Below are 14597 nucleotides of genomic sequence, written 5' to 3'. Positions count from 1 at the left end.
GGGAAGCAGGCAGGGATCCCCCCTCTGCACCTCCCCCTTCTTCTAACTGCCTTTGGAGTTAATGATCACTGGAGCTTGAGGAGGAGAATTACCCTCCTCTCCCCCCTCTAAACCCCCTCCCCCTCCCAACCTTCCCCAGGGCCTAACTACCCAGGAACACAGATTTTCGCTCTGAAACCCCTCTTCAGCTCGTAGAGGTAAGGAGGAGAGCCTGAAACGCTTCAGCTTTCTTCTGCTCCTAAACTCCCCGGTCGTGTTACTAATGGGGGCTTTCTTCTTGGGTCGTTCACCGGCTTGTAATGTCAGGGGGGGCACAGAACCAGCGAATACGGTAAACGTAAACCCGCCGGATGTCTATTCACTGCCGGAATTGCGGTGTCCCCCCGGGGTCTCTCAGGGCCCACTGCTTGGGGTGAACATTAACATGCCCCCATCTGTCCTGCTTAGCGCGGGACAGTCCCGATTTTGTCACTCTATCCCGCCTTTCGGAACAGAGGCAGAGCTCGGCGGGATTGAGGACAACAATCCCGCGGAACCCCGATTTCAATTTATACTGCGCTGCCTCCCAAGCCCCGCCCCCCTGTCTTCCTGATTCGCCAGAGGGTGGAGGTTGGGAGGTACCCTGGCGGGACCTCTAACGCAGCAGAGACCCATAAATCTATTTTAAATCCGCGCTTTGCTTTAATTCGTCATTTTTTAAGCAGAATTTGGAATTTAAAGGAGGAATTTTTTTTTTTATGAACATTTCTGACGATTCGCCGGTTTTTCTCCTGTTTGTAATAATTTCAGTCGGACTGCGATGCTATTCTCTGCGCTGAGACGATGCGGCTCCGGAGTGCGAAGCTCCGCAGGTCGGCCAGGAGGAGCCGCGATTGGACAGAGACTTTGTCACAGTAAGTGAATCTAAATAAAAAACGATTTCAAGCAAATTTGTAAATTTTACCGAATCTTAAGTTTAAGGGCAAAATGTCTATCCCATGCATGTTCAAATGCTCTTGTTGTATTAGCCTCTACCACTTCTGCTGGGAGGCCGTTCCACTAATCTACCACCCTCTCAGTAAAGTAAAACTTCTTTCGATTCCATCTCAGCCTCTCACCCTCTAGTTTTAGATTAATTGCCTTTTTGTCTTTGAAAGGGGGGAAGAAATAAGTTTTTAACAACCAATGGGAGTGATCAGCCATTGAGTATTTCCGGTGTATCAGAATACCGGCGGGCAGTCAGAGATAGACACTATAGGATTATTTTGTAAACTACTCTAGCTCATTATGGGGGTAAAAATCCGGGCCGATTTGCTCCAAAGGGTGTAAATTATCCCCAAAGGTCTAAATGAACCCGGATAGGACAGCTGTACTGGTTGGCGGTTTCTGTACGTCTATGAGGCGCATAACCGCTAAATCCAGCTCTGGGATTTTTCTGTCCAGATTCTTCCTTCAGGATTCACCCCGGCGTGAGGCAGGCTTTGGCTGACGGGAGGCCGGTCGTGGCTCTAGAGAGTACAATTATAACGCACGGGATGCCTTATCCACACAACATCAGGTTTGTTCTAAACGTTGGGTCCTTTAATCAACCAGGAGACCTTCCGAGCCTAAAATTCAATAAAATAGTTACAGGCGCCGTATTACGTACAGACCATCGTGGGGCATCAGTAGACAGTTGACGCGTTCTAGCTGCTCTAGAACTAGAACTCACAGTAATCGTTCAGGAACAACCACCAGGAACGTTGGAAAATTTTATTCTCAATGACATATGTGATGATGCTTTGATGATGATGTCATGATGACACCCTTGGAATGCTCCACGTTATGTTGTATTATGGGTGAGGGGGGTGCTAGGTTTTTGCCCCGTCTAGACGGAACATTAGATGTGAGAAGGACGGACGTTCTGTTTACTGTAATTCCCAGCATGGCTAAAGAAGTAGAGGACGTCGTGCGGACGAACGGGTCGGTGCCGGCGACGGTGGGGATCTTAAAGGGCAAAGTCCACGTCGGTCTTTGCGAAGAAGAGCTGCTCTTTCTGGCCAAAAGCAAAGAGTGCGTTAAGGTTTCGCGAAGGGATCTTCCGTATGTTCTAAGCCAGGTATTTCTGCATGAGAATTATCTATAGATATGAAGACATCTCCATCGCATTCCTGGAGAAGACACGGAACATAAAACAGCGCTGATTGGACTATTACAGCAGATAAATGCCAATGAATTACTTGTTAAATCTTCTTCTCCTTTTTCTCTTTTTTCTCTTTCTCTTTCTTCTCTTTCTCCTCTTTCTTCTTTCTCCTTTTTCTCTTTCTCCTTTTTCTCTTTCTCCTTTTCCTTGTTATCCTTTTTCTCGTTCTCCTCCTTTTTCTCTTTCTCCTTTTTCTCTTTCTCCCTTTTCTCTTTCTTCTTTCTCCCTTTTCTCTTTCTTCTTTCTCCTTTTTCTCTTTCTTCTTTCTCCTTTTTCTCTTTCTCCTTTTTTTTCTCCTTGTCCTTCTTATCCCCAGGGGATGTCTGGGGGAAGTACTGTGTCTGGGACCATGATAGCCGCTCATCACGCTGGAATTCCTGTGTTTGTGACCGGCGGCATAGGAGGCGTTCATCGCGATGGGGAGAAAAGTAAGAAACGCGGCTTTACAGCTAAGCCTTGGGCTGTATAAATAATATTAATGCAATTTACCATCCAGTAGGTTCTTTTTAGTTTTTTGAATGTTTGTTGTTTGGAAACATATTTAAACCAATTAACAATATGAATTGTAAAAAATATTAAATATTACATAAAAAAGTTACATAAAAGATCATCAAAGATCCTTTCTCTTCTGCCTTAGCCATGGATATCAGCGCGGATCTGACGGAATTAGGAAGAACGCCGGTGGCGGTGGTATCAGCCGGAGTGAAGTCTATCCTAGACATTGGCCGTACTCTGGAGTATCTGGTAAAAAGTAGAATTTGATTTGTGTTCTTGATGAGAACCAAGTTGTTTTTTTCGGTGAGGTAGACTGGTGTTATCCAAGTTTTTTTGTGGAATAAGTTATAAAAATCTGGAGAGTGGACCCCATGAAAATGGTAATGTATAAAGATCCATGTGGAACGTAACAAGCCTGTAGGTCAAGGACGAAGAGTAGACCTTGTAAATAACATCTTGTAGACTATCGAGGAGACCTTGTTGATAACTCCTTGTGGACTATCGAGAAGACCATATTTATAACTCCTTGTAGACCATAGAGGAGATCTTCTTGATAACTCCTTGTAGACCACAGAGGAGACTTTGTTGATAACTCCTTGTAGACCACAGAGGAGACTTTGTTGATAACTCCTTGTAGACCATAGAGGAGATCTTCTTGATAGCTCCTTGTAGACTACAGAAAAGGAGACTTTGTTGATAACTCCTTGTAGACCATAGAGAAGACCTTGTTGATGACACTTTGTAGACCACAGAGAAAACATTATTAGTAACACATTGTAGACCACAGAGTAGACCATGTAGACCAGAGAAGAGACCTTGTTGATAACTCCTTGTAGACCACAGAGGTGACCTCTTATTATGCATTTGTTGGTTATGGGCGAGTCCTTACTGACCATATCCTATAGGTCTCGAGTTGGACAACTGTTATACAGAACTCTTCTTACACTTGATGTCTTCTTAATTTCATGCTAGGAAACAGAAGGAGTCTGCGTTTCTACGTTTGGTGATTCTAGAGATTTCCCGTCCTTTTTTACCCCACGCTGTGGGTTCCAGGCTCCTTGTCATGTCCGGAACGAGGTAGAAGCTGCACAGCTCATTGGTAAGACGTTGAAGTAAAGTCCTGTTTGGAAACGGCAACTTTGGAAATGAATCAGAAAGAACTGTTTATTTTTTTTAATAAGGAACCCAAATAATAATCCTGGAATAAATATATTTCCCCCTGAGACGTTCCGTCAAAATAACCAAAACGGGTTTTACGCTTCGGTATTTGCTATCTGTCATCTCCAAGCTTCACCAATGACCTTTCCTCCTGCCAGCCAGGTCCCTGGAGATTAGATTGAGAAGTGGAGTCCTGATAGCCGTTCCCATTCCTTCTGAGCACTCGTCCTCTGGACAGGAGATAGAAGAAGCCATCCAACAGGCCCTCACGGAAGCCACGTACGTGCCACCTCATGCTGTGTACAGATGTGTGCAGACCACGATTCTTACAGATGAGCCCCTACCATTTTTTGTTTTCTATTCCTCTATCAGATTCAAAATATGTATCTAAAATTTCCAGCTATTTTCTGTTTTACCCCAGTTGTAGTTTTTGCCCCATAATATAAAGTTTTTAGGCAGCTGCATATCAGCCATTTGTATGATTCTCGCTCTGTTATCTGATCCCCGATCTACTAAACCCCCCGACTCCTTATCATACTGCCTGTGGGGAACAATAGAATGGCTCAGTCTTAATGACTGCTTGGACTCTCTGACCAATGACAGCTGGCTTTTACTATATACTGGGGAATTATTACTGTATACAGCACTGGGGGGTTATATTACTGTATACAGCGCTGGGGGGGTATATTACTGTATACAGCGCTGGGGGTTATATTACTGTATACAGCGCTGGGGGTTATATTACTGTATACAGCGCTGGGGGTATATTACTGTATACAGCGCTGGGGGTTATATTACTGTATACAGCGCTGGGGGGTTATATTACTGTATACAGTGCTGGGGGGTATTACTGTATACAGCGCTGGGGGTTATATTACTGTATACAGCGCTGGGGGGTTATATTACTGTATACAGCGCTGGGGGGTTATATTACTGTATACAGCGCTGGGGGGTTATATTACTGTATACAGCGCTGGGGGGTTATATTACTGTATACAGCGCTGGGGGTTATATTACTGTATACAGCGCTGGGGGTTATTACTGTATACAGCGCTGGGGGTTATATTACTGTATACAGCGCTGGGGGTTATATTACTGTATACAGCGCTGGGGGTTATATTACTGTATACAGCGCTGGGGGGTTATATTACTGTATACAGCGCTGGGGCGTTATATTACTGTATACAGCACTGGGGCGTTATATTACTGTATACAGCGCTGGGGGGTTATATTACTGTATACAGCGCTGGGGGTTATTACTGTATACAGGACTCCCCATGCATAGTTGCAAAACATGCATTTTCCCCCCATTAGGCTGCAGGGGATTGTGGGAAAGGAGGTGACGCCGTTTGTGCTGCGGAGGGTCAATGAGCTGACAGGAGGCAAATCCTTGCGATCCAGTATCCTTTGATAGATGTAGGCAGGTAACGGGATGGGGGGGTGTTATGGAGAAGGTCGGGGGGTATTTGGTGGATCGAAAGGATCCTGACCACCCAGCCACATGATCTGCCACATTTTCCAGGAACTGCCCCTGCAAGGTGGTATCAGAAAGGGGGTATCTGGAGTGACTCTCAGACTTTTTAGGACTTCAGTGGACCCCGTTGTCAGGGCAGGGGCCACATACGGACTGAGCTACTAGGTGGACGATGTTTCCTCACATCACCCCTGCCCAGATATCGCGCTCATTAAAAACAACGCCAAGGTGGGCAGCCGCATCGCGGTCGCTCTCAGTGAGATCTGGAGCCCTAAACGGGGAGCGAGGAAGAGCCCTCCGTGTCCTGAAAGACGCGAAAAACCTCCCGCTGACTCCAAACCTGTAAGTCTTTTACCAGGCAGGTTAATGTCACCGGTAAGCGCCGTAACCCTTTCAGTATTGCATTAATAGTATACCCTCATACCCAGCAAACACTCTGACCTCCTAGAAAAGAGGGGCATCAGGGGAGGAAAAAATGGGACTGATCAGACTAAACAGGGACACATGGGAAGTATCATTAAGAAATGCAGTTTAATTTTATTTTCCACAATCAAATTGTCTTTTTTTTTCCTCCCCAGGTTGTGATCGGAGGCATCAATGTCGATTTCATCGCAAAGTCAGCTAATGACAAGATGGTGGTAAGACGTAATTACTAATCAGAGTCTATTGATAAGGTGAACATTTGTTGCCATAGCAGCAGAAAAAAAAGCTGCTTAATTGTTTTCTGCTGTGTTTTATTCTGAGATGTCTTTTGTAGTTCGGGGGTCAGACCAATCCTGGCCGGGTTCATCAGTCTTTTGGAGGAGTCGGCAGGAATTTGGCAGGTGAGTCAAATGGAAAAAAGAAATGTTCTCCTTGAGCACCTTCCGGCCCCTTGGCCCTCAGCATACGCACTGGCACACATATGTACACACACTTTCCCGGCTCAAACACCACACTGAGCTGATGCTTTATGGCGATGCTAATGAAGTCCGTCCCTCCATAGACTTTCATTAGTCAGAGAGTCCAGCTGGGTGATTAAGACTGAGCCATTCTATTGTTCCCCACAGGCAGTATGATAAGGCCGGCTGCTGTGTAAGTGTAAGCCGGTTCTATTTACTGACGACTGCGTGCATTTTCTGTCCTCCTGCAGACTGTCTGAGCCGCCTTGGAGAGAAGCCGCTCTTTATCTCGGCTCTGGGGCAGGATGACCACGCTGACTCGGTGATCCGGTTCTGCTCCCACATGGTGAGTCTGCCATTACTGGGTCATCCCCACCACTCATCGGGCCCATAGACGTATAGACAACGGATCAACCCAAGTCCTCCAAAATGCATCATTTTAAATTCACCATGTGAAATTATTCTACACAAACGTCAGTTATGTCACCTGAGTCTTCATTTTTCCATTTAATGCCCTTTTTACGCGGCACAAACTGTATGTTCTTTTTCTGTCGCAGGACATGCGCGGCGTAGCGCAGCTGAAGGGCCACAATACAGCCACGTACTGCGCGGTGATCACAGACAGCGGGGAGCTGAGCCTCGGTCTCGGGGACATGGATATCCATCAGCGTATAACCGAGACCTATGTAAGAATCGTGACCCCACTTCAATAATCCTAATGAAAAGAGGCTTTTTAGAACAATTATTATTATTATTATTTAATACTACTAATAATAATGATTATTATTAGTCTTATTTATATATAATTATTATTATTATTATAGTAATTATTATTATTATTATTATTATCATTATTTTATTTATATATAATATTAATTAGTAGTAGTAATAGTATTAAATAATAATTATTTGTCTTATTTATATATATTATTGTTATAGTAATCGTTATTATTATCATTATTTTATTTATATATAATAATAATTAGTAGTAGTAATAGTATTAAATAATAGTTATTTGTCTTATTTATATATATTATTGTTATAGTAATTGTTGTTTTTATTATCATTATTTTATTTATATATATTAATAATTATTATTAATATATATATATAATTGTTTAATAATTTAAAATGTTGTGGGGTTGCCTCCATGTTTATTTAAATTAATTTGAGAAAACAACCAATTTTAATTATATTCTTCTCACCATAAAGCATATCCCATTTAAATCAACCCACCATGACAGTCGTTACGTATCTGTTACCCGAGTCCTGCACCAGTAGATGATATATTAAGGTATTATAAGTGAGCCATAGCCCAGCAGAAGAGTCCAGTTAGAAATATTATGTTCTAGGAGCTGAAACAGAAATTTAGTGAAATAAATTTTTTTGTAATTTTCTAACTTTTTATTCCATTAAAATAATTAAAAATATATATATTTGACAAACTTTTTTGTAGCGATTAATCCGAAGTTTTATTTTTCTGGTGAGGGGTCTACTAATTAAAAAAAGAAAAAAGAAATAGTATGGAGTCTAATGTCATGTAAACCTGAATTCAAGCACTGATGCTGTTGGGTTAAGCAGATTAAGAAGGGATCTGTTATCTTTGAAGAGATCATCCAGAGCGGATCCGACACCCAGGATGAGCGCACTCGATGAGCCAATCTCCCCAATACATACTTATTTGTTGCTATGTTTAAAATCTGAGAAAAGCCCCTTGATGACAGGGTGATCCCCGTGCTTTGGAAACGTCACTCACACTCCAAAACGGGATGGAAATTGTGAGAGAGTCTGGGAGGTCATCCCTCCAGCACGAGACCAAGGATGGGAAGTTCTGAAATGTCTTCTGAAATACAAGGTTATAATATCTAAATATTGAATTATTTATTATTTCTTTTTTTAACCGGTTTTAGTATTTTTGCCCCTATAATATAATGTTTTCAGGCAGCTGCATGTTTGCCATTTCGGGTTCTACTAAACCCCCCGACTCCTTATCATACTGTCTGTGGGGAACAATAGAATGGCTCAGTCTCAATCACCCAGTCGGACTCTCTGACTAATGAAAGTCTATGGAGGAACGGACTTCATTAGCATTGCCATAAAGCATCAGCTCAGTGTGGGGTTTGAGCCGGGAAAGTCACCCAAAATATCACATGACTGACAGCAACGGCGGCTCCAGGTCTGCAGATAAAGGGAGATTATTGGGGCAAAATTAGATAAAAAGCAGGTTTTTGTTAATGCTGACTGACATTCCAACCCACAGCTCAATGGACCCTCCAGCCCATTGATAATAAGTAAGTTTGTACCAATTTAACCAATTATCCTCTTATCGCTGTCTTCTTTTAGGTGTCTCAGTTTGCCGACAGTCTCCGGCAGACCCCGCTGTTGTGTATTGATGGGAATGTACCGGTGTCCACCATCCAGTATGTCTGTGATCTCGCCCGGAAAAACTCCGTGCCAGGTCAGCGTCCACTCAGACTTAGGGCCCCGAGTCCCGGTTCGTGTAGACTGTAAGCTCTGCGGGGCTGGGGCAACCTTTCCTAAAGCATTCTATGTTTTGTACCCTGGTCAAAATATCTGCAGACCCCCAGGATCGTTATCGAGGAACCACTCTGGAGTAAAGATCGTAACTTCGGGAATTCTATAGGCTCACCAAACCCCATACAGTTCATTTTAACCCTTTTGCGCATGTTGTTTTTTTTTTTATACTAAAATTCCTCAGATGTTTCATTGGCTCTCGTAACGGATTTGATGTCTTATTGCTTTACAGTTTGTTACGAGCCAACAGACGTAGACAAAGCTTCAAAACCTTTTCTCTCCGACAGCTGGAAAGCTCTGACCTATATCTCCCCAAACCTCAAAGAGCTGATCTCCATCAACGTGACTCTGGGGTGCCCAGTGCCCTTTGGTAAGACTTTGAGTATTTGAGTTTGGATAGATGGCTGACCCTCTTCCTTCCCATATCCACAAGGAAGGGAATGGATCTGAACATTTTGCGTGCTGGTTGGTCTGATTATCTTATCCTCGTTCTTGTGGTCACCGATGTCCTTCTCCTACGACGAGAGTGTTGGGTGGCTTTGGAATATACATTGTATTGTAGACCCACAAGTTAACTTGATCCTTTGATGTTTTCTTCCTCTAGATGTTCCATCGGAATTAGATGATGTTATTGACGCCGCCATTACCCTCTCTCTACCGTTACTGGAGTATTTGCACGTTGTGATAGTGACTTTAGGAGCCCATGGGGTGCTCTTGTGTGGTCTCAGCAATGAGGGGACCTTGTCCCTGTGTCCTAAAACCAAGGTGGGTATTTCATGCCCCTGTTTCCAGTACTGAGGTCGATCCTTGAAGAGGTTTCTTTACCAAAGAAAAACGAGCAAAGGTCTGTTTCTTTCCACGCCAAAGACTAATGACATCATACACTTTAAAAAATGTTGGGTTCAAGCGTCTTCTGGTTGATTGTACATCTAAATAAAACCCATGGGATGTTGCCATTGTATTATACGGCTGCATTTGTTTTTAAATTCATGCATTCCTGTTAGGTACGCCGTGGAGATCCATGTGCCTTGCATTACCCCGCCGCTCCAATTTCTCCAAAGGACATCATCAACGTATCTGGCGCCGGTGACAGGTAATTTTACACCACTTGGTAACCTTGTGCTTTGGGGTATGAAGAGGTTGGGCTGGTATAGATTCCTTGCTTTGTGTAAACTGTAAACTTCACTTCCTTCCCATTAGCCTCATGGCCGGACTCCTCTGTGGGGCTCTTTCGGGATTAAACACAGACACCTGCGTTCGGATGGGTCTCCTGGCCGCGCGTCTCTCCCTCCAATCCCGTGGCCCGATATCGCGGCTCATCTCACCCTCCACAGTCAGCCCGCAGCAGGTTGAGGCCATGATCTGGCCTAACCCCAGAGTATGGAGAATTCGTCCATCTGACGGAAAGACGTTTCTCACCTCCAGACACCAACAACAGTCCTAAGGAGGACATCTGTGAGACAGGACTGGGTGGACACCTCAAGCTCATGTGATATGAAAGATCTCATGTAAAATAATATTTCTTTCTACATATTTTACATTCATGAACGCCAGACCCTTCATGTCTAGTAGAGGAATATAAAATTCCCAATATGCCTTTCCTGATGAGGGCGCATCTCACGAGGATCTCATGGTACGTCGTAGACCCCCCACTACTTGTCTACTAGGACCTGATACATTGTATCTATCTTCCCAGTAGCACATTCCTTTTGCCCTAAAATTTGGAGGAATCCAATCCGATAACAAAACCCGCCCAGTCCCATCGAAATGTCAAGAAGGAAAATCACGGCTATGACATCACCATATAGGGCTCTTTAAATTTGTGACATCACAGACCTGCAACTTGTTTCCATTTGATTTTTTTTCTATACCACTGCGATTGAAGGCATCAAATGCATCATATTGGAAAGATGGTTGCCTATTAAACACAATGTCAAGCAAAAGCAGGGAAATCAGTGCACAAAATATCATAAAAACTTGGGTTTGTTGAGTTAAATACTTCTGCATGATGACCTGGACTCCCAACGGAGCCATCAATGTCAATGCGATGGAAGATCAGGGAATATTTTAAGTATTCTCACTTTTTAAGTTAATGATGTCAAGAAAGCGATCTTATGATGTCATACCCAGACACACTTGGAGCAGAGGAAGGCTAACGTTTCATCGTCTGGATACATTTAGCTCTCCGTGTTCTTGTAACTTCATTGCTGACAATAAAACTGTCCAATCAATCTCATGATTTGGGAGTCTCGTGAATCTGGACGTCGGAGAGATCCACGCACTGGTTTGTACTTACCAGTCCAGCTGACCAATGACACGTCTAGGATCTTGATAAATAAAAAAATGGATAGAACCGTTTTAGCCCAAGAGAAAATGGAGTCTTTTTTTCAGAAATTGATAGCTTTTATTGAATCAGCATAGAAAAAGATGTAAAGTTACATAGGCTTTCAGGACCTCAAAGGTCTCTTCCTCAGACGGTCTCGAAGCCTTATGAAACATGCGTGGGATAGACATACGGCTCCTGAATCTAAAACGAGACCAACGACTGATTAAGGTTTGAGTCTTTACAGCAGGAGAAACGGGTAGACTAGACGGGGGCCGGATGGGGCCGATCTGATCCTGGGTTTTTCTGTTCATGGAGAGACTTACACAAACTTGTGTCTCGATGAGTTTCCTTTCGGGTTTCTCTGTTTGCTTTGTGGTGCGTGAGTAACCCAGACAGGTGTCCGCGAGAGATTAAACGTCTCCTTTTGCACTTATGGATAGGTAGGAAAAATCCCGTGCATTGTAAGGGTGACGTCAGGATGGGAGAACATTTTCCATGCGAGGGGCAAAGGTGTGTTAGAGGGGATGGCCGAAATTCTGCAGTCATTGACAGGTAAGGGTGGAGGCCCAAAATCCAAGCATTATATAAATAAGAGGTACAAGACCAACCCTTACTTGGGTAGAGCTCAACAGAACTTGCAAATTTTGGAACCGGATTGTAGAATATTGTAGAAAAACATGAATTTTGTGTCCCTCCTGCGGGCATCCATATTAGTGACGGCGGTTGCTGTAACGGCCAAGGCTGGGGCGAGGGCAGACGGGAGGCCGGTGGCTTCCTGGAATGGTCAGGAGAGGTTTAGACAGGCAGGAGGATCTGGAACGTTTGCCCAGATGGTCAAGAAGAGGTCACCAGCGAATGGCTGGTGGGAAGCAGACGACGAAGATGATGACGTCGGTTGGGAGACCACAAACGGGGAGAAGCAAGGGCCGAGGGTGCTGAGTGTTTTGGAAGAACGGGGATCTTCTAAGGAGAAGGTCTCAGAGTCCATCCAACTTGCGAGATCCCATGGAGAGTTCAACATGGACACGGTAAGAAACTGGGGAACCCCTGATTGAAATTTACGGCTATCCCTTGATTCGGGGATACTTTGTATTTCACTTTTGACCAACGTAACAGTTTTCCAGGTATTTTTTTAGATGTTGTTGACTATTTTATGGCAAATCATGTATAATTATTCGCTCTCTGGTGGTTTTCTCACGTCCACCATTCTTATTCCTCCATCTGAACTCGTTACAATGTATCAGCTCCCATCAATACATTAAGAAGGAGGTTATTAAAGAGCCGCCCCGGTACCGTATTGAGAATTGGTCTTATCACCATAGCAACCAATGGAATGGTCCATTAATAAGGAACCTTCTATTGGTTGCCATGGTGACCAAAATACTTTATAAAATGTAACTGGCTGATTGAACTGTCAGCCTTCTAAATATTTATGCGATGTGCCTGTTATGACTCTCTTAGTCATCCTGTGATGTCATCGCCGGCCGCTCCTGCCAGAAGCCGTCAGATTGCGGAGGTTGCCTGGGGCTATTCACATGCAGGGTGCCGCCGGGCCAGTGCCAATTCAAAGGGGTATCTAGAAGAACAGGTAAGGCAAATATTTAGAACAGGAAATATTTTATTAAAGAAAATCGGTTTTGCCATTTTACTGATTGGCGGCTCGTTTATTTATGCATTTTAAATTCTATACACATTATCGGGGCTTTTAGGGCTGTAGAACCCTGCGATACCCTCATGCCCGGCAAACATTCTGAGCGCCTTTAAAAGAGGGGCTTCAGTGGAGGGACTGGTCATCCTAAAGAGGGACACTTGGGACATATGGATCTACGATGTGTCTTGGCTGGCCTGCATTGTCTTCTTCTGCTTCACTTCTAGGTCTGTTCGACCAGAATGTACAGAGAGATCCTGAAACCAGATAGACACGGGCTACGGACAGCAGGGGATTCTGGGTAATACTTTGAGAGGTTAAAGGTCAAACGCAGTCATAAAGCAGAATGCTATTGTGGGAAACAGCTTGTCAACCTGCATCTACAACAAATCGACCATCGCCACCATTTCATTGGTCTAAATAAATAAATACTTTATTATATTACTTTTATTTTTTCTTGATATTTTTATTTTTTATTAATCTTTTATCTTTTCACAGATTATTTTTGTCTGTGACACACTCTGGTTTTTGTTGGATGCACCGAGATTGGGCTCTAATTGTTAGTCGATGGAAAGAAATCTAGCGAGCTGGGACACCGGAGTTAAAAAAAAAAGAAATAAAACGGGATTTCCGCGTTTCCTTTTTCTGCGTTCCCATTGGTTATAAAGCGTAACAATTCCTGAAAACAAATCATTTTGGTTGATAAAAATTTAGAAATTCCCGAACCATAGAAATTTTAAAGCCTGTATAAAAAAAAAACCACGTGAAAAGGAATTAACTTTCTATCCAGTTTACAAAATAAGAAAAGACAAAGAGTAAAAACAAAGTTCTATGGATGGAAAAGTAGCAGCTGTTTGTGGTTCCCATAGAGGGCGCTAACGAGCTGCACTTTATTTCCTATAGAACCTGCCGGCAGATCGGCCCCCATTCGGCCCCCGTCTAGTCTGCCTGGTTCTCCTGCTGTAAAGACTCAAACCTTAATCAGTCGTTGGTCTCGTCTTAGATTCAGGAGCCGTATGCCTATCCCATGCGTGTTTAATACACTCAGTGTATTACCCTCTACCACTTCTGCTGGGCGGCTGTTCCACTTATATACGTCCCTCTCAGTAAAGTAAAACTTCCATCCATTACATCTAAGCCCCCCCCATGGCAACTGCTTGGATTGTGGATTAACCATTTAATTTACGAGCTCTGTGCAACTCATAATAGAAATAAAAATCAGCTGTAACTGAAAGGGTTAAATATATGACAATCCTTATTTCCCATTGGTGCACATTGACCATCCCTACCACAATGGACTTGTTAACCCTATCTCAACCACACAACACAGCTGATTTGTGCCGGTTAAGAGGTGGGGGCTGGCAATAGTTTCTCGCACCCTCAACAAACCATGTTTCGCTCTTCTCCTACGTACACCCACCTGGGGCAGGTAAAGAGGAACAGGTAGCTTATGGTATTCCAGATTCAGTGGCCTACACCTCCCATGATGCTCAGCCAGTCTCTTGGAAGCTGGAGCCCCCCCCCCTTGCTTGCCAATAGGTAATTTCAGTAACCCATTCAGTACCAGACATGGATCAATAAAAACACAACAGCAGCTTATCACAATATGATGTGCTATATTATCAGTGGTCACAGCTTGTGGTATTGATCAGACAAAACATAACATATCTACATAGACACCTATAAAACAGGACAGTCTGGTCTGACTTAAAGATGCAGAATATTAATGATTAGTGGAATTCCCAGAACTTTAACTGAACATAGCCACGCCCACTGACCAATCATATTCCATCATCAGGGAAGGACCTCCCATGAGGTACATCGTGCAGCTGCTTAGAGTGCTATCGGTTCAGAGACTGAAGTGGGTGGTAAATGGGTGTGGCTGGATGTATGCCCCACCCATGCCTTAGCTTAACGTA

General features: G+C 43.7%; 1 protein-coding gene across 1 annotated transcript; it reads left to right on the top strand.

Moving 5' to 3' along the window:
- Positions 1-822: 822 nt before the first annotated feature.
- On the top strand, positions 823-10148 carry LOC149276445 (uncharacterized). Its single transcript, XM_089503638.1, has 18 exons — positions 823-893; positions 1436-1537; positions 1903-2077; positions 2478-2589; positions 2799-2905; positions 3629-3755; positions 3973-4093; positions 5129-5214; positions 5488-5630; positions 5867-5926; positions 6046-6112; positions 6421-6515; positions 6727-6855; positions 8513-8627; positions 8937-9074; positions 9309-9488; positions 9722-9797; positions 9905-10148. Exons 1-18 carry the CDS (start codon positions 823-825, stop codon positions 10146-10148), a joined length of 2148 nt encoding a protein of 715 aa, XP_089359764.1.
- The last annotated feature ends 4449 nt before the right edge of the window (positions 10149-14597 follow it).

This window comes from Sceloporus occidentalis, unplaced genomic scaffold, assembly GCF_023333645.1.
Source record: "Sceloporus occidentalis isolate IW3139 unplaced genomic scaffold, rSceOcc1.0.p SCAF_238, whole genome shotgun sequence".
In the NCBI taxonomy this organism is placed as follows: Eukaryota; Metazoa; Chordata; class Lepidosauria; order Squamata; family Phrynosomatidae; genus Sceloporus; species Sceloporus occidentalis.
This window is presented reverse-complemented; position numbering and strand designations above follow the sequence as displayed.